The 27,840-nt window shown below is 47.2% G+C and overlaps 1 protein-coding gene across 1 annotated transcript; it reads right to left on the bottom strand.

Annotated features, from left to right (window-relative positions):
- Positions 1 to 1,631: 1,631 nt before the first annotated feature.
- On the bottom strand, positions 1,632 to 24,287 carry LOC118124300 (adhesion G protein-coupled receptor B1). Its single transcript, XM_035181937.2, has 32 exons — positions 23,820 to 24,287; positions 19,919 to 20,822; positions 18,924 to 19,073; positions 18,734 to 18,832; positions 18,470 to 18,634; positions 17,924 to 18,088; positions 16,640 to 16,804; positions 16,366 to 16,530; positions 16,155 to 16,256; positions 15,938 to 16,044; positions 15,640 to 15,834; positions 15,422 to 15,490; positions 14,371 to 14,479; positions 13,735 to 13,878; positions 13,573 to 13,642; positions 13,360 to 13,462; positions 12,946 to 12,989; positions 10,729 to 10,855; positions 7,254 to 7,357; positions 7,034 to 7,136; positions 6,743 to 6,893; positions 6,539 to 6,608; positions 6,359 to 6,425; positions 6,153 to 6,238; positions 5,784 to 5,955; positions 5,567 to 5,662; positions 5,412 to 5,451; positions 4,623 to 5,242; positions 4,478 to 4,513; positions 4,260 to 4,364; positions 3,980 to 4,030; positions 1,632 to 3,735 (listed from the first exon to the last, which is right to left on the bottom strand). The coding sequence occupies exons 2-32, from the start codon at positions 20,619 to 20,621 to the stop codon at positions 3,538 to 3,540; spliced, it is 4,581 nt and encodes a 1,526-aa protein (XP_035037828.1). The 5' UTR covers positions 20,622 to 20,822; positions 23,820 to 24,287; the 3' UTR covers positions 1,632 to 3,537.
- Between the last annotated feature and the right edge of the window lie 3,553 nt (positions 24,288 to 27,840).

The raw sequence follows: 27,840 nt of genomic DNA, 5'->3' as shown, positions 1-27,840 counted from the left end.
AAGTTAAAGATGATTTTTTAAAATATATTTGATTCCCTTGAGCTTAATACAAATATTAGTCGCACAAGATTTTTCTTTTTCTGTTGCCTCACACTTGATAATTAGAATAATTCAATGTGCTGCTGACAATCATTGGAAATACATTGTATTAGCTGCAGTAACTTTTATTTCTCTTCTCTTTTGGGAATTTAAAGACTTTCTTATCTTTGCCCATTCTGATTAGCATCTGTTGTTTCTATAGCAACAGCCTCCAATTAAGAGACTGCCAGGACCCTGCTGTTGCTGCCAGCAAGGTGCTAATTGATACTGGATTCCATGTTGGGAGGGGTGGGGGGTTGAGCTGAGAAGAAGAGGGTGGGGGATGGGTAGACATTGACAGCTGTAGGATGTTGTTATTGGGACCCCCAACCACCACACACATACACATCTACATATACTAATTATTGAACAAGAGAGAGAGGCTGTATCACCATAAATATTCATAAGCATGTAACAGTTTAGGGCTTTCTAGAGCATATAAACTGCCTGTAGGTGTGTTTGTGGAGACAGTTGCTGCTATATTACTCGCACACTTGGATGAAGTTGTGCATCAGGCAGAAGTTTGTGTCATTCAACATTCATGTATATTTAATATTAATAGAAATTATAGAATCTAAATGTGTGAGCATCTTGTTCTTTCTTCCTTCTTGCCCAGTGATTGCAACTGTATGCAGGTCAGGGCATGAAAGAAATGCAAATAACGAGGGGCCACAGTGAGTCATATTGTATATTTTCAGAGTCTTATTTTGGATTCCACAATCACAGCAGTGAATTGTCACCGACAGACTGTGCAGACGAGACCCAGATGACGTTTGGGCCGTGAAAATAAATTAGCACAAAATGTTCCACAAAGCAAAAAATTATTCAGGAGCCACTGAGAAAAATGGAGCGTGTCCCGTGACGTGCTAACAAATATGAAAAATGTCACCCATAGTGAGGCGCCGTTCGCACAGAAACCAGCCTGCTCTCCAGCTGACCCCACCAAATTAGCAGAGCTCGACAAACGGATGATGTAAATCTCCTATTGCTGATGCCTTGCAGCAGAATTACAGCACACTGTTGAATTGAAACGAAGAAGGGATTATGGAGAAGAGAATGCGCAGTCTCATTACCGTGGACAAAGTCGGCAAAACTAAATTTACACCGGGTAGATTTCCTTTTTTCTAAAGAGGCCAGAGTCACATTCTGTCCCCTGTCAAATGTGTTTGTTTTCTCATTACTCAACTTTTCAGATCTTTTTTTTCTTCGCTTTAATGATTTTCGTCTCCTTGCAAGGCATGAAAATAGAACTGAGAATTGCACTTCTATCATCAGAGATATCACGTCTATATTTAGAGTGGCATGTTTGCCAGAGGCTTTAATGTGGCAGGAGTTCAAAATGCGTTTCTTCATGTTCTGCCTCGCTCTCTACACGCTGCAGTTTGTTCCTTATCCCGCGTTTGAACTTTATTTTTAGGCTTCAGATGGAGCTGTCATGCCAACGTGACTCTGCAGGAGTGGTTTGTTCAGATTCCTGAAAGTCCTCAGGAGAATATGAGATTTAAAGTCGTATTTAAACCACTGCTGAATAATTGAGGACCACAGTCTTCATGTAATATATATTAGTTTTTTATTAGAAATAAGTCACATTCATTTTGTGCTGTGAAAACTGTACATTTACAGAAGGTAGAACAGAACATAAAAAAACAAAGTCGAGACAAGGAAATACAAATGGGTCTTCAATACGAGTAACTCGAGGTATGAATCAGGCTGTGCCCAGGACGGACTAATTGGAAGGGACATGGGAATTGGCTGGTAATGCATACTGTTGAGTTACTGACGGTTATTAAAAACACACTGGTACAGAAGACATGAGGATCAATTACTCGTTGCTATACAGCGGCGAGTAATAACAAATATCCTGAAGCACAGTTTAGAGATATTCATATCGTTCATTCTATAGTATAATGTTTACTTTATAGAAGTACAATTATCTACCTGTCACAGCTCCAAATATGGAGTCTTGTGCTAACAAATCTCTAGCGAATAAATTCCTTGAATTACTAATACAGATTTGTCATACAATATTCTCATAAAGCATCTATATGCCCTGTAAATATGCGGAAGATGGTATAAAACTTCTTAAAACATCGGTAAGAAAAAACTCCTGCCTAAAATTATAATATCAGTCCTGCTTGAGCATCAAGCGCCCATCATATTGCACTTTTTCACACTGATGGCTGAAAACACTAATGTGTTAAAGTCTTGAGGACCTGACGCTGGGCTGGAAGTGGCCATCAGCGCCAGGAGCCTCTGCTCTGTCCAAGAGTCCTGCAAGGCTGAGAAACAAAAGGGCGTTGATGAAAGGTCTCGCTGAATCCTCGGATCCGTTTATATATGTGCCACATGGAAGAGCCTGCATCTTGTGCCAGCTGAGAGAGGGCGGAGGTTTGCTACCCCCATCCCCCCCCCTACTGCAACGCCTCCTCTTATATCCGACCAGCATTTTCCGAGAGTGCACTGCTCTTCCTGTGTGAGAGTCTGTGTTCATCCTGGTGCTGGTGTTCTGGTAAAGAAGAGGAATGCTGGAGAAACCAGGACGTGTTGGGTAACTTAAACGCCACCTCCATCACCACCGCTCGTTGTCCCGATGCAGTCCACGTGGGCTCAGAACATTCTACTGATCTTTTGAGCCTAATGTTGTATATGACTGTTAAAAAACAATAAAACTTGTGCCTGACAGTCATGTGGGGAATGAAAAATTAAAATGGAGGCTATTAACTCAATAATGGCAATAACAATGATAATCATTGTAATAATAATAATAACCATGGTGGTCAAAGTGGAGAAAAATATTATCTGCTTCATTTTAGTTTTCTCAGTTCAGAGTCTCATATTCAGATCTGTTGTAGCAGTTCCTGGTATGAAGCAGAACAAATAAACACAAAAACTGCAAAAAAAAAGCCAAAATGAGTGTTGGACTCCAAACATGAAACTGGTCCCTTCTGCTCTCACGCCTTGTTTTGGACAGTTAACCCGGCTGTTCGAGAAGCAGCCAGGAGTTCCGGTCGCTCCTCCCAAGAAGCAGGGAGGACCCGCCGTTTGTTTTTAATGTCATAACATTTTTCTCCAAAGTCGAGTTGAAGGAAAAAAGAAGCACAGACATGTCGACCACATCTTCTGAGCCCAGGCTGGAGGGGTTCAGGAAACCCCCGGTGGAACCACAGCCAGTCCTGGTCCATGGAAATCACTGGAAACTCCATTAACCCTACGCCCACCAGAGCACTCTGACACGAGATACTTTAAGTCCACACAGAGAAGCTACATAAACATCCCATCATCACCAACTCCACTCTTCCGTCCCTCTCTGCTCTGGCTGAGGGTTTGAAGACATTGATTCTGGGGCCTACTTCCTCCCTTTCCTGGTTTCCTCTACTCTATCCTTGCAGGATCGCGTTCCCAAACCAAAAAGGTGACCAAGGTGAAATCAGGTGGCTTCGCTCGCCCCCCTCCTCCCCCTCAGACCTCTGTCTGCAGGTCGATGATGTCCTGCCCGACTAAGGGGATGGTGGTGCTGGTTTTCTCCCAATCCACAGAGTGCAGTTCCAGAGGCGAGGCGGCGAGGGGCTCTAGGTCTTTGCGCACCCAAGCAGGGGGCGACTGCGGTATTCCACGGACTCCCTCCCACGGCCTCTCCAGAGGAGCCTGCTGTTTGTCCTGTTGGAGCAGAAAGAGGAGGCACGTTAGCACAAGTGTCGCTCATCAAGCCCCGAGCAAATTCCTGATTTAATCAAAAATGTGATGGGTTTCATTACGGCCAAAGTGATTTTCTAATAATGAAAGTCATATTGTCATTTGGAGGGGGGAGGAAATCATTCCTCCTTGAGGCAAGTGTAATATCTGTGTCTCATCTACAGGCAGTAAATTAGAGATTTGTGTGAGGTTGTATATAAACACTCACGCTGTGGTTCGTTTTGTCACTTCCTCCTGAGGACACACTCCATCTCACAGACTGTAAGAAGGAAGGAAGAAAATAAATCCTTATTCAAATGACCTCAAAGTAATGACAACCACAGTTCAATACACAAATCACCGGTGGTTTTAAAAGGTCATTTTATATCAAAGAATCATTTTAACATTATAATTGCCTCTGTTGTGTTTTTCCTTTTTTTGCTTTTTCATTTTCCTGGAAATGAATGTCTATGGAAATGGAAGATGAGCATATCATCACGATGCGTTACCTTGCTGTCAGAAGCAGGCGACTCTCGGTCTTTCTCAGCATGATGGAGCTTCCTGTTTAGGTCCTGGAACATGTTCTGGTGGCGTTTCTTCGTGTGCATTATTTTCTACAGGAAGCAAAGACAAAAACATTTAAAATTCATATCTCGTGTTGTACATTTCATATATAATACGTGTCATTTATTATCTATACAGCAAACGGTAACCAAACAATATTCACCTCAAAGTCCAGCTCAGCATATCGGGATTTCTGTCTCTGCAGAGAAAAGACGGAGAAAGTTGGTTTAATATCAGATAAAATATAGTGCACAAGAATTCATCAAGCGTGTATTCTGCCGCAGGTCACATTGCTCCGTGGATCTTACCTCCAAGGAGCTCATGGAGAGCGTGGAGATGGTTTCGCTCTTGGACATCATGGAGTTCATGGACTCAAAGGTGTTCTCCAGGCTGCTGTGGGTGATGTGAGACTCGCTGGACATGTTGTGGATGTTCTGGATGGGCGAGTCTCTCTCCGAGTACGACACGCTGACCTGGTCTGAGGGGATCGACTTCATCCCGAAAGCGGCCTGGGGCTCGGCAAAGGGCCCGCCGAGGTGCATCAGCCTGGCCTGCGGCATCTGCTCCACGCTGATGTTGTATTTTGTTGGGTCGTCTTTGGGCTTCATCCTGAGCGTGGAGGTGGTGTTGGGCATGAGGACGTAGCCGCTGCCGTCGGAGCCACTTCCCTCGGCCTGAACACGAGCGAGATCTGCGTCCAGTTGCTGGAAGATCTCCCCCTCGCAGACGTACACTGGCTTTCCGCAGGGGTCGACTCCACCGACCAGCCGGGTCTTCTCTCTCTTCAGGGTGAGGGTGTGGCTGGAGTATTCAGGGAGCGCATGCATGTGGCCCTTGCTGGGGTTGGACGGCAGAGTGTGGAAGTTGGAGCCCATGGGAAGAGGCATCTGAGGAGGGGGCATCTTTTCTTCAGAGGAGCTCTTCATTCCTTTTAGGATAAATGGTTTTAGAGTTAAATGATAATAAAGAACCACATCTGAAATATTGGCTCAATAAATGTGTCCTCTTTTTATGCATGATCAGATGTTTTAAGTGCAAGGCTAAGAGAAATGGAAATGCAAATGGAAAATTGGTTAAGAGCAAGAAAAAGGGCTTACCTTGTCTGCTCGAATCTCCATCCTTTTCGTTATCAGACTGCTGATAAAAGAATAACAGATGTTCTATCAGTGCCTAATGTATGCACATATCCATTTAGAGGTAAAACACAAAAGGCACTCAAGACATTAAAAAGGCAATAAGCCAAGAAACGTACCATATGCTGGGTGTGGCCATTGTGAAGGGAACTGCCAGAGTCTCCATTGCCATCGTCCTTGCGGTCAACTACTCTGCACTTTACAGCTTCTTGAACCTAATGGATGAAGGGTGGGAAAAAAAAGTCAGCTCATGTAACTTCATAAATACGACCAGCAAGAGAAACAACTTTCCTTTCACTTTATCTCATCTGCATGTTTTGTTTGGGGGTCTCTTACCTCTCTGCGCAGGATGCAGTGAACCATGACGATGATGAAACCCTCCAGCGAGTCGAACACGGCAAAGAGGATCTGGAAGAGGGCCGAGCGGCGGTCGGTGATGGCGAGGACGGCGGACATCCAGGTGAGGGCCAGGAGAGGCAGAACCACGCAGGAGCTCCACAGTGACGCCCTGCAGGGGGAAAAGGAACGGGTTCAACTCAACAGGCTCATACACAGGACTGATCTCTACTGGCTCAGATCTATTCCCCTCCTCTTTTTTGATTGTAAGCCTTGATATCAAAGCACATCATCAATATACCTGTAATGGGACTGATGGGGGGGGGTGATAAGAGCAACACTCTACAAGAGAGGATCAATAGGACCTACCCAGCTCTCTCCTTCAGCTTCACGTCGGTGATGCCGTCCTTGGATACCAGCTTGTTGAAGACCAGAATACCAATGACCATATTCACCTGTTTGCAAGAAGAAGAGGGGAAAAAAATTGGATGAGAAAATGTAATAGTGGGTAATGCATTTAGAAATACACTGTGTGTGATTGTGATGGAGTGGGACGTCAAAGTCAGAATACACACCAGAACGACAGCTGCAGCCGGGCCGACAAAGGAGTAGAGGAGTCCGCCCTCGAGGGAGAGCCAGCAGCTAGAGAAACAAGGGAGGGAGAATATTAATGTGTGAACTAAAGGAGGAGTTTTTTTAGGATGAAGGCAGAGAAAAGGGAAGATGCAAAGCTGGCAGGTTGAGACTGCACTTACTAGTTGACGGTGCCGTATCCCTTAGCTTTTGTGAAACCCACTGACACAGCCACCACCAGCGCGGGAAGGCCTGCAAGATAACGCAAAAAGACAGAAGGAAACGTTAGAGCTTGAAAGGATTAAAAAAAAGCTATTGAGGAAAGTGCAATAGGGGAGGAAAAACAGAGAGAGGGCCGAGAGGAAGCTAAAGACAGGTGCTCTTACCCCAGCCTAAGCACAAGAAGCGCTTGCGGATAATGCGGTTGCGCAGACGGCCGGTGACAGCCATGTAGGACTGCCAAGCTTCTGTCAGCACCCAGCAGAAAGAGGAGAGGAAAAAGAAGTGCAGCAGAGCAGCTACGAGAGTGCACACCACCTGTGGGAAGGAAGGGAAGGTGGAGGGGGACAGAGGAGAAATCTGTGTCAGTGGCGCTGCTACTTGCAAAGGTCCCCAAAGCGGTGAGTCTCAGAGAGGTTTAACGAGAGGTTCGGATTGGCTGGAGGAGCGGGCCTTACCTTGTTGCGAGCCTGGGTTTGTCCGATGAGAATGAGGGCATTGGAGCAGATGATGGAGAGGCAGAAGTTGATGAGGATGACGGAGCGCTCGGAGCGGATGTACCTGGAGTTTTGGAAGAGGGAGAAGGAAAGAGTGAGTACAGGGGTAGAGGAGAGAGAGAGCAAAAACGTGCAGTGTGCATAGTTGGAGTCAGGCTTTGTTCGTGGGGGGGTTACTTACTTCCACACAGAGACATAGATGATGATGAGGAGCAGCAGGGTGAGAGAGGAGACCCCACAGCCAACGATGAGAGTCACGGACGGGAGCAGTGCCTTGTCCATGATCTGCAGAGAGGAGACATGAAAAGACTTAGAGCTGATTGCATTCACACTGAGGCAAAGCAGCACTGAAATATACACACACACGCTCACACTCGCACACACACACTAGTGAAGCCTCTGGGTGTGCTATCTGGAACGGCAGACAGCTCCCTGTAGGCAAACAGCTGAATGGCACAATCAGGCCACGGATGAGGCAAGGTGACCCCAAGGTGAACATGTCAGAAAGATGGAGCGGCAAACTAAACAAATGGTCAGGGTCACTGCGTTCCTCCATTGAGCTTTTGAGTCAGCAAATGAGGCGAGGAGGATGCTGCACATACATCTCGGTGTGTGGGGGGTTGTCCGAGTCCCAGGGGCAGTTCAGGAGGGGGCGCTGTATTGAATCATTAGTCTGAGCTGCAGTGGCAACCTTCTCATCACTGACAGACATCCCGAGCTATTCTCTCTCCTCTCGCCTTTTTATCATCTTCTCACTGCGTCGGTGCCGAGCCGCAGCTCCCCCCCCCCCGCCCCTGCTGGAGTGAACAGGTGGACCATTATCACCTGTGCATTAATCTGCCACCACCTGCCCTTCTGATCTCTTGACAGCAGCTTAGCGCCTGCCACTGCCAGCGGCGGTGACTGTCCCATGTTTCAAACGGCCCTGGCACCGAACCTCTGGTGGAGGAAACGGAGAAGGGGCCGACTTCTCGCCTGTCGTCCCTGCTGCTCGTTGACCCGGAGCGCTGACGGGTCACGGCTGCACACACAAATCTCACAGCTCCTTGAGAATCTGCCGCCTGACAAAAAAAAAACCTACGAACCCCCATTTGTGTGGTTTCAATGCATCTATAATCTCTGTCTGTCTCACACCTACTCGTGGCTGTAATAAGTTAATTTAACACATCGGATCAAGTTGTCATCACCACAAAGCGTGTGAAGTATAAATTGCTCGGGCTCGGAATGGAGAAGTCGTCGTCGGCAAATGGTGTGATTGTATTTTTTGATAATGAGCTGAGAGGGAAACGGGTGAGAAAGGGCCAAGTGGCTCCACAAAGGTAAGTGAGAAAATGAGATGTAATAAATCTGCAGGTTTCAAATTAGCACAGCGAGAGGGGAAAGAAATAGACGCTGCTTTGGCCTTCATTTGATTTATGACGTCCATAAATTCTCATTTTGCGAGCGTATGTGACGCGCGCCTCCTAATACTTCTACCACTGTTGATAGTGTTGCAGAACATTTAAATGGCACAACACTGAGCCATGAAGGATTGTTCCTCTCTGGGGTGATATTGAAGAAGCACAGCTGGTGAAGGCCGGCCTACGGCAGCCAAAGACTAATTTAGTGTGGCAAATTTGCTTCAGAATCTATCCAACTTCATCAGAAGCGCCCCAAAACAGATGGTAGATATAGAGTCAGAGTGTCTTTTTTTTGTTGCTTTTACCATATCTGGGGGGGGAAGGAAAAAGAACGGGTGATACAGTGTGTTCTGCTCCCTCGCTTCACAATCTCTATATCTGGGTTGACGCTTGCACCGTGGGCCTCTGAGTGAAATCCAGACAGCCAGATTGACCTAAATATGGAGAAGGTCTTCTGCCTGCCCTTGACTGAATCACATGTTCTGATTTTCGAGCACAGACGAGGCACGTAAAGGAATAAAAAAAACCTTTAAACATTCACGTTTTTGATTTTTCTATTCAATCACCCCTGTGGTTAAGAGCCTCTGCTGTACTAACTATATAAAAGGCTCCCTCTGGACCATCATGTGTCCAACGCACATGAGTCTTGAAGCCAGACCACAGTGAGCGAGAGCTGCAACACACACACACACTGCGGTATCTGCCCGTATTCTCCTCGCTCCCCTTCTCTCCCTCATATGTCTCGCAGGAAGATGTTATTGAAAACGTCCATGGCTCACATCAAAGGGTGGATGGAGAGGTGGGTGGGGGTTGGGGGGTGGGGGGAGCCATCAATGCATGACCAGACGTCTGTCTCTCATTGGTCCGCCTGGCTGGCATTTTAAGACTCGCTGCTGTGGCCGAAGAGGAAGAGGAAGAAGCAGGAGGAAGAGGAGTAGGAGGAGGAGGGAGGTGGATGTAATCGAGAATTCAGAGATATTGGCAGAGGGAATGATTGGCGCAGCTGCCTTTTTTACTGTCTCGGGAGGTTGGGGGGGCATGTGCAGCCCTATAACAAAAATATGGGCGGCGCTGTTCAGACTGGCAACTGCAGGACAAATCAAATCTGGGGTGTAAACAACAGGTTGGAGAGGGAATTGATTCAGCAGCAGAAAAACACTGCAGTCCGGAGCCGTCGTGAGCTGTTTTGCTCCGACTGCTCGATGAATAACGTGAAAAAAGGAGGAAATTAAGAGATTCAAACTTCAAATATGAATCTCCTCAAACTGATAAATATCTGTTGCTTGCCCCCCCCCCGACTCCCGACTGTGCAGCAGCAGTCAGATGCACAGCAGAGATGGACAGGCCATTTCCTCTGTCCTGGGGGGGGGCTGTTCAGAGGAGAGAGGAGGAGGGAGATGGGGGGGCTCTATGTGTGTGTGTGTGTGTGTGTGTGTGTGTGTGTGTGTTCCCTCAGCACCTCAGTTATCAAAAAATCACACAGGCCGAGTTTGCCTGCAGAAGCCGTTACCAAGGCAACTGGAGATGGAGCAGCTTTACAGGCAACACAGTCTATGGGGGTGGGGGGAGTGGGGGGGTTACACATTGTCTTTGCGCATGCATGAAAAAAAAGAAGAAAAGCTAATATGTATTGGCAGATTTCAATGATGGAAACATCAGGTGCTCAAACTCTGAACACGAATAATAAATTAAAAAAACTGCATAATCGGGCATTAAATGTTACCTCTGATTACACAACGATCAATAATAATGTCTGTGTTTATATATTTTCATGCACAAGCAAAATTTAAAAATGCATAAGCGACCCCCTACTATTGCTGCAATACGCTATTATCCTTTTTTTCTTCTTCTTCTTCTTCTTCAATTATGCAGCTGATTGCAAGAATCACATTGACTCGCTCCTGCACGAAAAGACACGTCAAATGTGCAAATCGTCAGCGCTTTAGTTTTGAAATCCCACACATGCCAATTTCCCGCATATCAACACGTTGCACGGTTTATTTCCACCCGATGATCAGATTAATTAGAATAAAATCGATCCGTCTCCGAGCAGCGGCACCTGCACGGAGACAAAGAGGCTGCGCTACAGCAAAGAAAGAAACACACAAAAAACACCCCGCTAGGATGACACAACAACAAGTCCCACCGTTCACACTGCACCGCATTCACACCGTGCACGGAAAAACACTTCAGATGCACGTCGGACACAGAAGATAAAACGGCCGCAGATTTTCGCGAGCAGACCGGGAGACTTACCGAGTCGAAGTTGATGCGCGCTAAAATGGCGAAGGTGGAGGGGCTGTCACACACGCATTTGGTTCTGAATGAATGAACGGGCACCGATCTGCAGCTCCGAGCCGACCACGAGCCGAGCAGCGAGGAACTGCACAGGGAAGGAGAGAGGGAACAGGGTTAGGAGGAGAGGAGGCATCTGACGAACCCCTCATGTGAAGGGAAGGTCTCATAATTCCCATAACAAAAAACACACACACACACACACACTTGGTATATTCTGCTTATGATAGACCAGTGTGATTTGAATTTCAAGCAGCACACATGCATATGAATATACTTTTTTTTTATATAAACCGTTTTAATGCACAGACATTCCTTCTGTGCTCCGGTGTGATAAAGACAAATATTATCTTTCTGTAACCTGAGGCGCTCGCTTGCATCTCAGGCTGCTTTGATAATGGCTTTCACGTTTATGTGATTAATGGCCATCTTTGCCGGGATTAATGATGATAGGCCCCTTCATAAATCTCAATATTAGCATAATCTGTATCGTTCCCCGTTAAGGCTCATCTTTCCTCGCTTGACACCAGATTATTGGCAACACTTGGCCGGTGCACAGGGGCGACAAAGGACAATGTGTTCCCTCTTTTGAGAAACAAGGAGGAGGGAGTGTGAAGACGAGGGACTCGACACTGAACTTCATTTTTTCTCAAACAACTTAATATACATGGAATATTTGCTCCTGTTTTTACCACGATAATCACAAAACAGAGATGAAAACATGAGAAACAGAAAGTGTGAAAGCAGTGAGTGCTTCGTTATGGCCCCTTCAAAGGAGTTGCACTTGTCTGATTTCAGATCAAGTTCTTTAATCTCCAGTGCTTTTTGTGCAGATCTCGACTTTAAGCCAGAGAAAAATCAAGCTCCAGCCTTCGTGTGTGAGCAGCAAATGCCAGAGAGCAGCGAGCACAGAGGAGGTTGAGACTGCGCCCTCGGGCTCTCGCTGACTGACTGACTGGTGAATACAAAGGGGCATCATAGCCAGCAGGTCCAGCCTGGTACAGAGCGTCATGGTCGGACAGCCGCAAGGTGGGGGGGGGAATATCATCAAGCCAGTTAACTGGAATGGCGTCTTAAACAAGCTCGGCTGCAGCGTTTAATGCGTGCAGCTTTCAGGCCGTCACATCATGCAGATGTGTGTGATGCAAACTGGGCCTTTAAAAAAAAAGAAGCAGGCGTGGTCCATCTTTTGTTCTTATGTTACAAAAGAAAGATGCTGATCGGAGGAGATGATCGACCGCTTCCTGCGACGGCCTCAAACATAAGCAGCTCCGCAAACAAGCACTGACCCCGAACTGTTCCCCCTCAGCCAGAGCTTCCTCCTCTGTCATTTCCGCTGTCCCTATCCAGCCATTAATCACATCCGCTGTCAAGAATGAACATAATTTGACTGGAGGCACATGGCCCTCCCTCTGAAAGTGTATGAGTTAATTACATCTTCTCCTTTGATTCATTCTTGCCTTTGCTTATGCTTCCACTCTGGTTGTTATAGTTTATGTGGAAAAGTGTGTGTGTGTGTGGGAGAGAGGTGGGGGGGGGGGACAAGTCTATCTATATGCAAATGGTCCACCTGTGTGTTCTTGAGGAGGGCAGGGTGGGCCCGGGGGCTGATTGATCCCCCGGCCACCAGGAGCTGCTTTCGTAAGTCATTCGAATGCGTGTAAGCGTCCTTAAAAACTCCCGAGCTGCCACAGTCATTAAGTGCGGCGGTGACATATGAACATGGCGGAGAGCCGAGGGAGGGAGAGGGGCCATTGTCTGTCGGGTTGACACTCTGTGGTGCTGTAGGGATGCTGGCGGTGAATTTACTCACTGATGTATGTAATGAGGTTATTAGTGTTGCCCGTGTATCTATCCCCCCCCCTCCTCGGGATGTTTGGGGCAACGCACAGGGAGGCGTGCGATCAACGTGGTGTGTCAGGCAGTCAGCATGTCAGACAGACCGGGGAGCCAACACATCGGGGCGTTCCTCTATCCTCTTTGTCCGAAATGACTTGCATTTTCAAAATGGCTGAAGCGTTATTGCTCTGTCTCTCACTACAGGGGCGGTTGAATGTTTGGTAGCGGTGACAGATGCATGACTGGCAGACGATGAACAACACCAGGCCTCAGATCAGCTGACGCGCAGGACAAAACATGTGGGGTGATGATTAAGAAGAGACCTCGGTCGACACTTACGTTTCGCTCTCGTCCCACGAGAGGCACGTCTCATTCATGGTGCCCTGCGAAAGGAGAGGAAGAAGAAGAAGTGAGTGAGGGATCTCCACAGAAAATAAAAAAGGGGACACACGTAGGCTGGGACACTGTACTACAAAACGTGTGAGATGCAACAGCTTGCCACCGCCCACCCGCCGACATTTCTCGCCACCCTCCCACGTAATACAAGTACAAAACTAAAAACAGCGTCTCGCCGGCTGCGGAGATTAATTACTTGCACGTGATTTGTGATTTATCATCATCATCACTGACCAGTCGTACGTAAAAAGTCACAGTGTCGCTGTAAATGTCAACAAAATGTCAGGCTGTGTACGTGAGCAAACACCCAGAGGGGGCAGGGGGGCGGATACTACCACATTAGATTGGGTAACTTACATTGTGGAGGTGGGGGAACTCGATCTCAACGGGGGACGACAGGAGAGTCGTCGTGGGGTTGACGATCACCGTCACCACTTTGGAGTTGAGCAGGGTGGAGTTGCTGCGGAGAGGGAGGAGGTTACACGGTCAGCGTTGGTGCACATGGGGCTTCATAGAAGAATGAATATGGTCAATGGTCAGTTTGATAAAAGCAGAAGAGCTGTGGCCTACCTCTGGAAGGACAGGATAGACGTCAGGTTTCTGTAGAGGACGATGCCGGTCACAAAAGTGCTGTTGCCGTCTGCAAAGAACAAAACATCTGATTTTAGAGCCAATTCCATAAGACGGAGCACCAGTTGATCTGCAGAATAAATGATGCGTGTAGGAACTCACCAGATTGCTTAATGGACAAAGCATCACGGGACACTGAGATCTTCTCCTCGGAGTTCCTGACCCAGTCCAGCATGCCCCTCCAGCCCTTCACGGGGAAGGTGAAGTTGGAGTTTGTGGTCGCCGGGCGCTTGTGGATGCTCAGCACTGCAGGAGGACACAGATTCACAGACTTTGTCTTAGACGTCATCCACTTCTACACATTTTTTTTTTTTTATCTCAATGAACTGAAGCAAACGATGCCAGGGACATTTTTTTGTTTCATGCGTCATGTGTGTCACTTCCCACTAAGTCCTGTGATAATGTCACCTTCATCACAACAGTTACACGAGTCACCGATAAGACAGTTACAGTTACTCTCACAGTGTTTTTAACAGGATTGGTAAGTTTCTGCAAAAAGCCATGTGTTATGTGCAATACACTTGTGATTAGATGCAGAACATCTTTGGAGATGACACTGATACTGATGTAGTGCGGCCGATGGACTCTGTCAGGGTGATAAGTGATGCTTTGTGCTGCTGCTTGTACGGACTCAGACACACGGGCCCCAGATTAAGATTGATGCACTGGGGCCGGACTAAAGGACACATCATCCTGACGAGACACGGGGCAGCTGGCGGAGGGGAATTCAAGGCTCACCGAAATTCTCTGTGACTTCATAGACGTCCTCGAAGCTGCTCATCTGCGTACCCATCATGTTCACAAAGTCCTCAACCAGGCGGAAGAACTCTTTAATGCTGGCGCCCATCTGGATTTTGAAAAATAAGAGAAAAAGGAGGGAAAGGTTAGAAAAAGGGCTGTTGACACAACTGGTTTAATTAGGCACGAGGCCGCTCTTTTATAATTACAATTCCTTATCTAGATTTTCTATTCTCATGTCAGTGCGGCTTGTGCTTATTCTTTCACAGCGCTCAGCAGTGGAGCTGAGAAAAAAAAAGGAAGAAAAAGAACACACTTCTTGCTGCTATGCAACCCCAGAACTTCCTGAAGGCCATAAATGGGCAGGCTGTTGATTCATACTGAGGTTTTTTTCCTGTCCTCTCGCTCGGTGGAAGGGAGGGCTGCATGACTTGCGTGTCTCTGACGCAGAACTGCATTGATGTGGGCGCAAGGTGTGTGTTTGCGTGTGTGTGTGCGCACTCGTGTGCGATGTGCTCGTCTGTGTCCCCTCACAAATGCCATCGGTATGTAGGACGGCGCAGAGACTCGCAGATTGCAAAGTGGGCGTAGTGATTCTCCCTGATTCAGTCTCCCTCTATGTTTACTGTCACCTTCAAGCGTTCACTTTTTCTCCCACTAGTCCCCATGTGCACTAATGTGCGTTTTGCTCTCTGCAGTGTTTGTGCAACTCTTATCTTTCCCAGGGAACTGGATTAGAAAGAACTGGCTTCATAGCCTGAACACTGCCATGAGAGTAGGGAGGGGAATATGTCGACAGGTGGTCAAACAACTCCTGTATGTTTTGTTGTAAGAATATCATAGGACATTTTTTGTGATAAAAGCTACTGATAGATAATAAGTCAGCCTCTGGACATTGAATTCACTTTTTCTCACAACAGTCTAATCTGAGATACGTTTCCAGCCCTCCTGCATTTGGGAGTGTTAATCAAAAGGCTACAGAATGATGACGTAACAAACTTTTCATTCCCTCTTCTCCCCTTTCTCATAAACACACCCTCTTATCACGTACCAGTTGTGCTTCTTCCCATTTGTCCCGATGTTCCTCCTTCAGTAAGTCGCTAATGGTCTGGACGTAGTTCTGTGGATCATAAAGCGGAGGCACAGGTGTAAGAAGAAACCAAATCCGGCTTAATCACAAACTATTTTTGGTCAGAGAAGCACGAGAGACACATTTCAAGAAGATAAAATAACACTTTTGGTTATTTTAATGTGAAGATTTCAATTTACCGCGACATCAGCGCTGCTCAGTCTCAGCCTGGTTCCCTTGTACAGCTCAGTTGTGTTCTTCAGGATCTCCATGATGGCCATGAGGTCGCCGCTGTACTTGGTGCCCTCATCAGAGGAGAATCTCAGACGAGAAATAACCTCAGCGACTCCGTCCATGCTCTGTCCGACCTGTGCTTTGGAGATGTAGTCCCTTGACTGCAGGAGAGGAGACAGGAGGTTAATCTGAATGTTCTGACCTTTGCCGGTTTGTCTACACCGCTGTTTAACATCTTAATAAGGGCGTCTTCTCAGGGCTTACCAGCATCTGAATGTTCTCGTAGTTCTTGGAGACGCACTTGATGTGAGTTGGGGTCTCCCAGGAGGCGAGACCTACAGCGTCCAGGGTGCACCGGCGCAGAATCATACCTGTTGATGGGAGAGAGTGCTTGAAGTTGGCGTGACGGGCATGACAAACAGTTTAACGTATATCCAATCAATGCACGTACAACACATCGCTGTCTGTAATGTCACTGTACCTGAGGCATCAGCAGGGCAAGCGATGGCAGCCATGTCTCCTGCGGGGGTTTGCTTCCACACAACTTCTCCAGTGTTCTGCTCGGGGCAGATCTCATGGGGCTCTGAAAGGTGACGAGAACAATGCATTATATGGTGACTAATTTATTTCCTGATTGGACTGCGTTATGGTGAAGTTACACTAATTCATTGTGATGTATTGAAGTCACTCACCAGGGCATCTCTTCTCACTGCAGCGTCTCTGCTCTCCCTTCTCACCGGGGCAAGATTCTCCACCAAAGAAAGGGCCCTCACACGCTCTCTGTCTCTGCTGAGCGCCTCCACCGCACGTCCTGCTGCAGCTGCTCCATGTGGTCCACGAATTCCAGCGTCCATTAACTACAGACAGAGGACATTTCCCACCATGAACAATGTGATATGTCTAATTCATGTGTCCTTTATTTACACAGGGATTGTTGAATATGGGAATTTAGTTTTTTCTTTTTACCGGGACAGTCTTTCAGGAAGCAGTTGTTGGTCTCTTTCCAGCCGCCGTGGCACTCAGAGCCGCCATAGGATGGTCCGTTGCATTCCCTTGTCCTCTGCATGGTGCCGTTGGAGCAGGAGGCGGAACACGCGCTCCAGCCGGACCACTCGTTCCAGGATCCGTCCACTGGAGGGAGACAGAGGATGGTACACGTGCAGGAGAGTCAGCAAGGACGAGGCAGACCCACAGGCCAGAGGCATCGAGGCAAACTCACTGATGCCATTAAGAATTCACATGACCTACTTCAGTTCAAGTGAAACCTTCAAACATGACTGTATGTGCCTTCCTATCCAGTTTACCTCTTGATGGACAATATGACCGTTGTTTAAAGCATTTTTCACTTGGCTGAGAAGACAATTTTTTCTTCTTACATAGAAGCAGAACTTTGCTAAAAATTCAATACTGGGCATTTGTAACAAAGGGTATAGACACATAAAGGAAAAGGAATATTGATTCACTGCAGCAAAACACTTTTCATGCTCCAGTTTAAAAGTTGGGAGAAGAACTGCCTTGAAATATTGAAGCACTTTAGAAATAGAACAGAGACAGAAATCAATGGTAATTGCTGCTAAATGTTGCCCTTTAACACGGCGAGGCAGATCACGTGGCCTTAAAAGGGTTGGATTGGCCAAAATAACGTTTCTATCACTCTAAATGGACAATGAAGGGATGACTCAATTTGCCACGACTTTCAATTTTCAAAAGAGAAATAATGACTTTGCCCGAACAGATGCCGTTTGAGGAACTGGCAGCGACCGAGCCGCGGTGCACAGAGACATCTGCTGATGGCAGCGTGCAGTTGCAACGCAGAGATCAAATAACTGCTCACAGCCAAACGTCATGTGGAAGAAGAAGTAGCTGTACGAACTGAGGCCATGAAATCCTTTCAGCACACGTGTAGGAGGCTGAATGGGAAAGAACTGAGCTTCTAACGCATTCAGTGACCATGAGCACAGCGTGAGTCACCGGCCGTTCCTTATTAGCCAGTGACTAATTCCAACAGAGGCTTTTTATTGTGTTGATGTGTCAGATGTAATGTCAACCTGCCACTGTGCTCGCTGATTGTGACGGGGGTGATGCCAATAATTCGTCTAATTATCTCTCAAAACAGCATGAATCAGTGAAGTCAGGAGTCAAGCATCACTGCCAGAGTCAGGAATTCTGGTATTTGGTAGCAGATGAATAGACTTTTTTTTAAGTAGAAGAAATACCATGACACATTCTCAAGATCTCGAGATGACTCACCTGGGCAGACGGCGATGTTGCAGAACTTGGTTTGTCTTGTGGGGCCGCGGCAAGGCTCTCCTCCGTTCTGGGGCAGCTTGCATGTGCGGGTGCGGTCACGGTAACCACGGCCGCAGGTGGATGAGCACAGGCTCCAGGGGGTCCACTCCTCCCAAGCACCATTCACTGCACACGGGTCACAGACGGGTTTAGTTTAATACAGGAAGGTAGAAGAGAGAATCTACAGTAGAGGAAAACTTTAAAATCTCCACTAGATGGTGCAGTCCTCCACATAATCCCTTGTACACAGCACTCTATGTAAACACTGTCATGGAAATGTATTAAATATTGAATTTGCTGTCTCTTCCCCACAATCCAAATTGTGTGAAAGCATCTTTTGCCCGCTTGCTTTTCTTTGTCTACTTTTCCTTTGTGGCTGCGTGAAGGCAAATAATTGAGCAACAACTTTAACCATCATTGTGTAACTTCAAAAGACGGGGCCAAGTGTGGTCCCTGAATCCCCCCCCCCGTTACGTTCACAGCACAGAAGAGGAAGCGGGCACTCACCGGGGCAGACGACGGTGTTGTTGCAGGGGCGGTTCTCACGCAGGGGGCCGGTGCACTGGGTGGTGAAGGAGGAAGTAGCACAGACGCGGGTGCGACTCTGCCAGCCCTCCCCACAGGTGATGGAGCATGCGCTCCAGGAGGACCACTCATCGGTCTTAGCATCCACTGTGGAGAAAACATGTATTAGAGGGACATCTGCAAAATATGTATGAATTAGTAATCCATAACTACAGCACAGCTTTCAGAGGGTCCTTGTTATCTCACCTGTTTGGGTTGCAACAACTCCCTGGCTGGAATCAGCAGCACTGTCCCTCTTCAGACCGACGATGGCCCGCAGACCCTGGCTCCTGGATCGCTCTGTGCCTGAGGGAATTAGAAAATTGCACAGATTATTCCACTGAACTTGAGGCACCTGCAGCCGAGTGCTCCCCAGCTAATTGACAGGTGGGCTTACCAATGCAGGCCTGAGGGTTGCAGGCGCGTCCTTCTTCAACAGTTCCGTGGCACACGCTGTCCTCGGGCTGGCAGGTCCTGCTGCGCACCTGGACTCCACCGCCACACTCCTGGCTGCACACGGACCAGCGTCCCCATCCAGCCCAGCCTTCTGCAAGGAAGACATGAGAACAGATACTTAGGCAAAGGTCCACACTGGTTCATTCAACTGGTTAAAACTAGGTTTTGTAAAACTTTGACTCACAAAAGCGAACAGGAAGTGAGTAATATTTGTTTTATACACAGCGAATGAGCAAGTAAGGCTCTTTGCGAGCAGACGCGAGCACTCAAGCCGATAGATGTTCCATTTGAAATGGTGATTGTCTGCTTTTAACCACTCACCGTGTGAACCACGGCAGAGCGGCGTGTAAGGCCGACCGGCGGGTTGCCGTGACGACCGGAATTGCTGCACTTCGATTACCGCTGCCAGCTGACTGAGGTCTCTGTGCTCTTTTCTGCCCCCCCCAGAACCCTAATCGCACAAAAAATGTCCTCTCTATCTCTCCCCAAACCCCCTGACCTTGCCAAGCATTAAACCTATCATGTCTCCCTAAGAGAAAGGGAGCGCCGGTGATGTGTGCGGTTCAGGTGGTTCTGCCACTTAAGCCTTAAGACGCTGCGGCAAATTACTCCAACACCTTTGATTTACTTCTCATTGCTTTGTGGCGGTGGAGTGCACATCCTCCGCCTGTGCCCCTGTCCTACGAACACGGATCATTAACCTCGGCAGACAAACAATTAGTGATTGCCTGGTCCACAGAGAAGTGGGATCTTGGAGAACATGACCTCCCTCGATCGATAGTCAGGTCCAGCAGGGGTCATTATAAAACAACACAACAAACCTGGAGAATCACTCTGTTATTGTTTGATTCTGACCTATTGATTATTTTTTGTTTTTCCTTCTTTCCCCATTGAAAAAAAGTTTAGGAAACCAAACTAAACAAACTATGAACTTACTGATAATCTCAGCATCGCGTCGGTTGTCTTTGGGAACAGCAACACAGTTCTCGACGTAGACACCGCCTCTGTAACAGCTTCCTGGTTTCCTCTTTGGTGCCTCCCAGCACTGGCAGGGGGTGTTCATGATGCCACAGGGATAATCATGGGTGCTGCTGGACAGACACTTCTCCAGCCACTGGCACAGCATCTGGCAGGCAGGCATACTTGGGTTCCTCTTCCCCACGACCAGAAATTCAGCCTTGAAGTCGCTGCCGTCACTCTCCCCCTCCACGATCTCCAGCCCGTTCCTTGGCGCCACTTTGCGGATCTGCAGAAACTGCTTGCTGGACTCCAGGTAGGTGACAGTGGTTGAAGCGTCACACAGCCGAACGACCTCGTCGAAGCTCTCCATGCCCAGGTAGGTGCGGGAGGTCTCGATGAAGGAGTCGAACTGGAAGGTTCTGATCTGGCGGGGCACGCAGGAGTCGGTGGGCTTTGTGATTTTCATGTAGACGGTGTAGCGGCGAGGATCGGGGTTCTGCAGGGTCCAGGAGCACGGTGTTGAAGGCAATGTGGTCATCGAGGAGAACACGCCAAAGAAGCGACTCTGCTCCAGGGTGGCGCAGGTGGCCGAGGCGGGGCCGGAGGGGGTGCAAGAGGCCAAACCAAAACAGAGAAGGACGAGGGCCACACAGGGGCCGGTAAGAGCTGACCACGCCATTGTGTCGGCTCAGATATGGGATGCTGATGTACTCGTTTCTGTAATTGCTGGTTTAGGCAAGATGATTTTTAACTTCTTTGTTGCAAGTTACTGCACTTGTTTCAGATCTTCTGACTTCTCTTCAAAACCTCTCTGAAGAATCGACGGATTTGTAGGTTTTAGTGCTTCAGACAATCTGTCATGTCTCTTTTAGAAAAGGAGCTGCAGAGAAACATGGAATGAAAAACAGGAAAAAAATTCTGTTAGCGTGCCCCAACATCTAAATCATCAGAACAAACATCAGTATGCAGGAGAAGAGCTTTCTCCAAAATCAAATGTGTAATTTTCACAATATTCGCGGAATGCATTTTAATAGGACCCGCTGTGGAAATGATATTTATTCATCAGGGATTTGCCACTGATCAGTATCATTGTGTTTCAGGGCAGATTCGATGATCTAAATGCCCAGTTCTTCGGGACATAATTGCTCTGCCACTGCAATTACAGTCCTTCACAGCAGGCTGGTATCTCCGAGCTCTTGCTCTTTCCTCCCACACACTGAACTGATCCGTGAATCATGTGCGTCAGTCTGACGTTCATAGAAGCATTGCCACTGGCAACCACAGACGCTTATTAGTTCTGTTATTCGTACAATGCACTCTTCACTCGAGTGGTAAACAAGAGAAATGGTTGGTCTGGGTCCACGGTGAAGTGTGATTACATATCCTGCTGTGGCATCTGTGCTCCGGAAATATGTCCTGCGTTACATACCAGAGCATGAAGTGCAATGAAATATGCTCCCAGAATGACAAATGACAGCCACTCTTGCAAATGCATGAAAGTTAATGCAGATGCATGCATGTTTTAAACGTGTGAATCACTTATAGCTTCTCTAATCAGGAATTGATGCTGCTCTGCAAATGGGCAACATGCAGTCAAATGAAGCATCCACAGTTCTCTGGATAATTCATATTTGACTCATCTTGCAAACATGCTTAATGTGGATTTGACTCGAACCTGTGCCACTGCATGACTAATAGAACCTGGAGAAAGAGCGCAGAGTCGACATTAAGGTGTCAGTGCTCGACTGGACCGGCTCAAATAACGGGAGATGCTCCTTGCAGCCCAGACGAGGGGAGGAAACACTGTTGCTCAGCAACAAGTTTCTCAGGCATTCAGGGATGTTCTTCTGCCTTTTCATGTTTTTCTACTTATTTTTTCCTTTGTCAGTAGAACAGGCCACAGTCATCGTCAACTGAAATAGTAAAAGTATGATCATTGGATAGTGTTTGCATGAAGAAAGCTGAATGTGTTATCTAAGATTTACCAGTGACAGCCTGTGTGTGACTGAGTCAATAATCATAAAGAAGTGGGGCAGTGCAGGGAGGCAGATGATTGACGCCTGTGGTGACATTCGCTTTGAGGAGCACCTGCACTTTTCAGGCAGGAAGAACTCATAATTACGTTCCTCGCATTTCTTTTCACATCTCTCCCTCCCTCTCTGTCTCTCACCATCCCTCCCTCCCCTCTCCTCTCTGTGAGCAACACAGCAAAGACCTCTGCTTTGTGTAGGTGGCTGCCTCCCTCCTGCCTCCCTCCTGCGTCCCAACAACCGGAAGCTCCATGAATGGGCATCTGATGAGGCACACAGCGACAAGAGAAAGGAGGTCCAGCTGTCGTAGGAGAACTCAGTGTGTATCTTGCTGTTATTCTACCTGCCCCCCCCTCTCTGCGACCATTCTGGCCCTTTCTCTTCCTTGTGTATTTGCTGTCGTCAACAACATTTCTGCAAAGCAGGCGTCCTAAAGAGCAGATTGTTGTTATGGAGACAGCATTTATTTTCTGCAGATCGGTGTGAAAAGAAAGCAACGAGCATGAAAATAACCGTCAGCGACATGCTCTCTATTTTTGCCCGTACAAACAGTTATGTAGCCGCCTGTCACAGACACAGAAAGCTTTGCAGAATTCATTAAGGGTATAAACCCAAAAGAAGCTAGACTGAATGAATGTCTGCAGCATAAAGCAAGTCATTTAACATTTAACAATAGGAAGCTATGAAAAGATAAATCAGATAGAAACTGAAATAAATTTAGACAAACTGATTATTAGTTCATCTTATGATTTTCCAGCCAGACTATAACTAAATAGTTGCTTTTAAGCTTCAGTCTTCTGTTCAAGATGTGATTTGTGTGCAACAGGTAGAGAGAGATAGACTGATGTTCACAGTTTCCTGACCTCGTTCTTTTCCTTTGCAAGTCGCTCTGTTTAGTTGAGGCAAACTCAGGAGATATGTGGCCATTATACAAGTCATCCTTCATCCATAAACTGCACACGCTCCCTCTTTTGCTGTACACCCGGTGGCAAGTAGCTGCACACGTGTGCAAGAAACTGTGCTCGGCAGCTTCGTTGCAAAACCGTGTGACAGCAAAAACAACAAGCGGGAAAAGGGAAACAGATGCTGACTTAAACTCCTGAGCATCTGTGTTTGTTCAGATTCAAGACAGGATGTATTTACATTGCCCTACAGGTATCATAGTGATATATGATGCTCAAAACCTGTTCTTAAAGAAAAGTGTGACAAGCAGAGCAAATAAAATCCAGACTGGTCACTGTTTGCTTTGAACGTTTGTCAGAACCTTGATTAAAGAAGAAAATGTTTGATTTGAAAATCAACAAAATGACATTTGGGTTTATATAAATGTAGAAGCATCTGCACTAGAAATGTGTCCATTAATTGAACGATATGATTGAAATCAGTGTAACATCTTCTACAAGAGCACCCGAACCTATCCTGCAGCACAAGCACATCAGAGACTGCTTTGGAGCAACCTGTTGCCAGAGTCTAACTTTCGCCTGCTGATCGTTCACCTCGCCTCATCCAGCATGGCTGCACTCTTCAGGCTGTATTACTGCACCTATAGGCAGCATAAGCAGCAATGTAGCAGCACTAGAGTTCAAATCAATCAAAAGTAAAATCAAAATCTCTGTAAGGAAAAAGTATTTAATGGTACAGACGCTGCGTAAAATGTGCGTAAAATGTGCGTAAAAGTCGATTCAACAGGTGCATGTTGTTGGAAAATTGCAGCAGCAGCTTGAGAAAGTTGAGAAAGCGAGATGAAACTCAGAAACTCTCACACACGACACTCATCATCAATCTGTCTCTTTATCAAACATTCATTCATTCATAGAAAACACGCGTTTAAAAGTAAGTTTCCTCACCTCGATACGAGTCTTCTCTCAGCTCTGGTCAGTGGCTCTCTGTCCGGGGACCCAGGTATGTTGGAGCTGGGCTCAGGAAGCAGCTGCTGACTTGATCTCACGAGTCTTCAGATCTGGACACAAACTTTTGCAGCGTCGGGAAACCGTGCGTAAAAAGGATGAAGCGCTTGGTCCAAGCCCGACCAGCGTGTGCGGAGGGGTTCGATCCCAAGCTCCAGTGCAGTCCACTCTCACAAGCGAAGAAATATAAAGTGACTCTTACCAAACTCCAAAGAGTTTACTACCAACTTTGTTTAGCGGCTACAGCCTATCCAGAGGAACCGGCGTGTAGCGAAGAGGCAAATTGGTTGAATCGGAGCTCCAGCAGACAGTCCAAAAAACGTTGAGGTTTCGCTGGTCTTTTCTTTTCTATGCTCCACGATAAAATCTGTTGGTACTTCTACTCCCGGCTTCGGAGTCTTCTTGCTTGTGGTCCTTGCGCTGCAAGTGGGTCCAGTCTCAGTGAAGCTCGTGGCCTCCTCTCGGAGGTATATATCCAACCCCGCCCCCCCTCCCTTCCTTCGAGCTGGGAGTCAGTGCGTGGATGGCGCACTGGAGTGAATGAGACAGCACCGAGACGAGGGGAGGGCGCGGGGGAGAGTGTGTCTGTGTGCGCGCACGCCGGCGTGTGCGAGTGTGAGAGTGACTGTGTCAGCGCACGGAGGAGGGAGGGAGAGAAGGAGGGAGGGATCTGTGCACGGAGAGAGAGAGAGAGAGAGAGAGAGAAGCATTAGGTTTACACCAAACTACGCAGATATCAACGCAGAGCCAAAGGTACCGGAAAGAGGATCAGCAAAATCAATGTGCATGCGTGAGAGGGATGAAATCGACACATTAACTGTCTTCAGTGAACACATCAATACGCACAGACAGGTTCCAGTGGTATATTAATTATGATAATTAACGTGGTAATGAATAATCAATAATGTTTTTTTTTAATTCTGTGCATTTATGATTTGGACTCATTCATCCATTCTCTGTGTGTGTGTGTGTGTGTGTGTGTGTGTGTGTGTGTGTGTGTGTGTGTGTGTGTGGGGGGTAAGGCACCAAAGTTCACGCGCGCTCATGTGCAGGTGCTTTGTAAACTCAGCTGTGCAGAAAGCGTGATGTGCGCGCACCTTTCCGGCGGCTGTCGTAGTGACAGCGCATCCACAGCCAATTAAAAGTGAGAGGTGAGGCGCAGACGGTGCGGTAATACAGGAGAGGAAACACACACCCCCAGCCTCCCTCCCCCTGTCTATCTCAAAGAAACACACACTCACCTAGACTCACACACACACGCACACATGCACACAGGAATAGGAGTCCCCCACCCCTCCCTCCCTCCCTCCCTGGCCTGTGCAGCCTCCTCCTCCTCCTCTAACTCACACTCTCTCTCCTGGGATGTGGGTGGTTCTGGGTGCTTCTCAAAGTGTGACAGGGATAACCTAATGTGGGAGTTCGCCTGTTGGTGAGATGTTGGCTCGGTTCCTCTGCTCTACTTGAAAAAGTGTGATTTAAAAAAAAAAAGAATTAACTAATGCACCAACCCTCTCCAAACATCATGAGTCAAGAAAACAACGGCAACTGATTCAAAGTCATCAGTCCTTGTCCGTCTTCTTCAGTATCATTGTCCCCTGGTTGCGGTTCAATCACGCAATCAGGGCCTGGTGGGAGTGAGGAGTCACGCTGGGCTCTGTTTTGGTGGCATGGGAATTTTTAGATTCCCACGTCTCCATCGAGCGGAAATTACAATAAACCTAACAGCAGAAAACAGTACAAGACAAATAGACAGCACGTGTGGAATGCAGTTTCTGAGTCAGGGGACTGTCTCGACCTCACAGGCACAGGTTGAGGTGACCTGCGGGACTGAAGTGTGTCTGTTCATGTGAAGCGGAAAACGTTCTCTATTTTCAGCAGCATAATGTGACACACACTTTCAGGTTGTTATTACAGATTGTCCTGAGCTCTGTTACCTGTCACCGCTCAGTCGATTCTATTCTCATCTAAAACGGTGTTGCTATAGTTTACAATTCTATTCCCTGTTGGTCTAATTATTTAAAATCAAAAGTTTAAAAGTTACTGAAGTCCATCTTTGTTATAGGAGTGAATGAATGTAAAGGTGTGGTTTTGTTTTATACTTTTTTATAATAATAATGACAACCAATAATAATTATAATTATTATTATTATCATCACGTAAGAGTTCCTATATCACCAGTAAAGCAGCAGTAGGTTTAATTATAGATAAACAATCTTCCCCATTAGTCTGCTGTCTGAGCAGGGAGCTTCTCAATCCATTGACCAAATTCCTGTCAGACTGTGTAATCAAATGAACCATTAGACGCCCGGCATGTGAGGAGCCGGGTTTTGACCTGATGCTCAACCTCCCACCGTCCTCCCTCCCTCCCTCTGCATGTGAGGTGAGGATGCTGGGCACCAGGGAACAGGAGATGTGATGAGTTGTGATGCTGATCTGATGTCGATTAGAACAATCTGGACAAAGCGTGGCTGTCGGTGTGGTGGAAAACCCACAGACTGTTTGAGTCTCTCTGTTCTCCGTCTGCTGCTCTTAAACGAGTACATTTAAGCTTCAGTACACGGAGGCCGAGCGGCTCAGTGGCCAGAACTAATCCATGCATGTAGCTAACAGCGGGGGGGGCATCAACAACAAACATTATAGGCTAATAAACAACAATCAAATTCTAAACGTGTGGTTGAACCTGCTCATTTGAAAGTTGGATTCCTGCTGGTTTGCCAGGGCTGGTTTAAAATAAAGGGAGACGTGGGCCGGCTGAAGGCACAGTTATATAAACCACTGGGAGTTTGGGGAGTGTTGTAGGAATCCCCACTGCACCTCCACCCCTGTCGCCTCCACACTGTTCTTCACAGGAGTCAGGACAACCCTCTCCTCACTGAGGCATGAAGCACTCAGAGGCCCAGAGAGAGAGAGAGAGAGAGAGAGAGAGAGAGGTGTTGGTGCCCTCGTTCACCGAGAGAAGCAAATCCCTGCAAAGATGAATCACGGGTTCTTTTATGTGTGAAGCCTTTTTGTAGATAATTAGATTTTAGTATCAAATCCATTACGGGCAACATTTATGATGATTGTTAAAGTCATAGCAGAGACGATGAAAAGTTTTTTTTTTTTTTCAGATTTTTCCGCCAAAGTTGTTCCCACTGAAATGACTGATGTCATTCCCTCTGTGCCTTCATGGACTATGCTGCTTGCAGTTATGAGTCCATCTGGCCCCTAGATGGTGCTGTTTTAGGAGGCTCCAAAGTGAAGAGGCTGCAGCAGGTTGTGTGTGTCTGTGTTTGTGTGTGTGTGTGTGTGTGTGTGTGTGTGTGTAAGTGTGTGTGTAAGTGTGTTCCTGTATAAACCAGCTGGCAAAGGAGGGGGGTTTATTTAATCAGAGAGAGCAAATTATGGTGTAAACAACGAATAAATAGATAAATAAATAGCTGAACAATAAATTTTAGCATTTGCCGCTTCAAGGTTGTGTGCACAGACAATGGAAGTGAAGTGAATGCAATGAAAATGAATCTTGAATAACATGACATGCGCTGATTCACTTGCAGGTTGCAGGTTGAACATGGTTTGTGTGTTTGGTGCATTGAGGTCACGGTGCAATAAACTGGATTTCTGTGTTGGCACATGTCGGTCTGACGGCTGCACGTGTTGAAGAGCACTTGAACGTGTCCCCGCCGCATTTTGGGTGAGATCAGGAAAAGGCTTGAACAGGCTGATGCCTCATATGATGTAATTGATGTTCATGCTAATGTCTCTCTCACACACACACACACACACACACACACACACACACACACACACACACACACACACACACACACATTGTGATGGTACAGTGGAGCATCAGATGTGTCCCTCAGGCACCTGTGTGACTACGTCGGCTGCAGCTCTATGTTGTCTGTGATGAAGTGAACAATGAGCAGGTTGTTTAAAGTCCAGTTGAATGAGGTGTTGTCTGTTTCTGTGCACCTGC

The sequence above is a fragment of the Hippoglossus stenolepis genome, chromosome 17 (genome assembly GCF_022539355.2).
Source record: "Hippoglossus stenolepis isolate QCI-W04-F060 chromosome 17, HSTE1.2, whole genome shotgun sequence".
Lineage (NCBI taxonomy): Eukaryota > Metazoa > Chordata > Actinopteri > Pleuronectiformes > Pleuronectidae > Hippoglossus > Hippoglossus stenolepis.
This window is presented reverse-complemented; position numbering and strand designations above follow the sequence as displayed.

Excerpts from the sequence above, each read along its gene's own strand:
- LOC118124300 (XM_035181937.2), bottom strand. The coding sequence starts at position 20,621 with ATGGCGTGGTCAGCTCTTACCGGCCCCTGTGTGGCCCTCGTCCTTCTC. Across the intron at positions 14,480-15,421 it reads AATGGGAAGAAGCACAACTG|ATGGGCGCCAGCATTAAAGA; the intron begins GTACGTGATAAG and ends TTCAAAATCCAG. Across the intron at positions 5,243-5,411 it reads TGGAGATTCGAGCAGACAAG|GAATGAAGAGCTCCTCTGAA; the intron begins GTAAGCCCTTTT and ends TTATCCTAAAAG.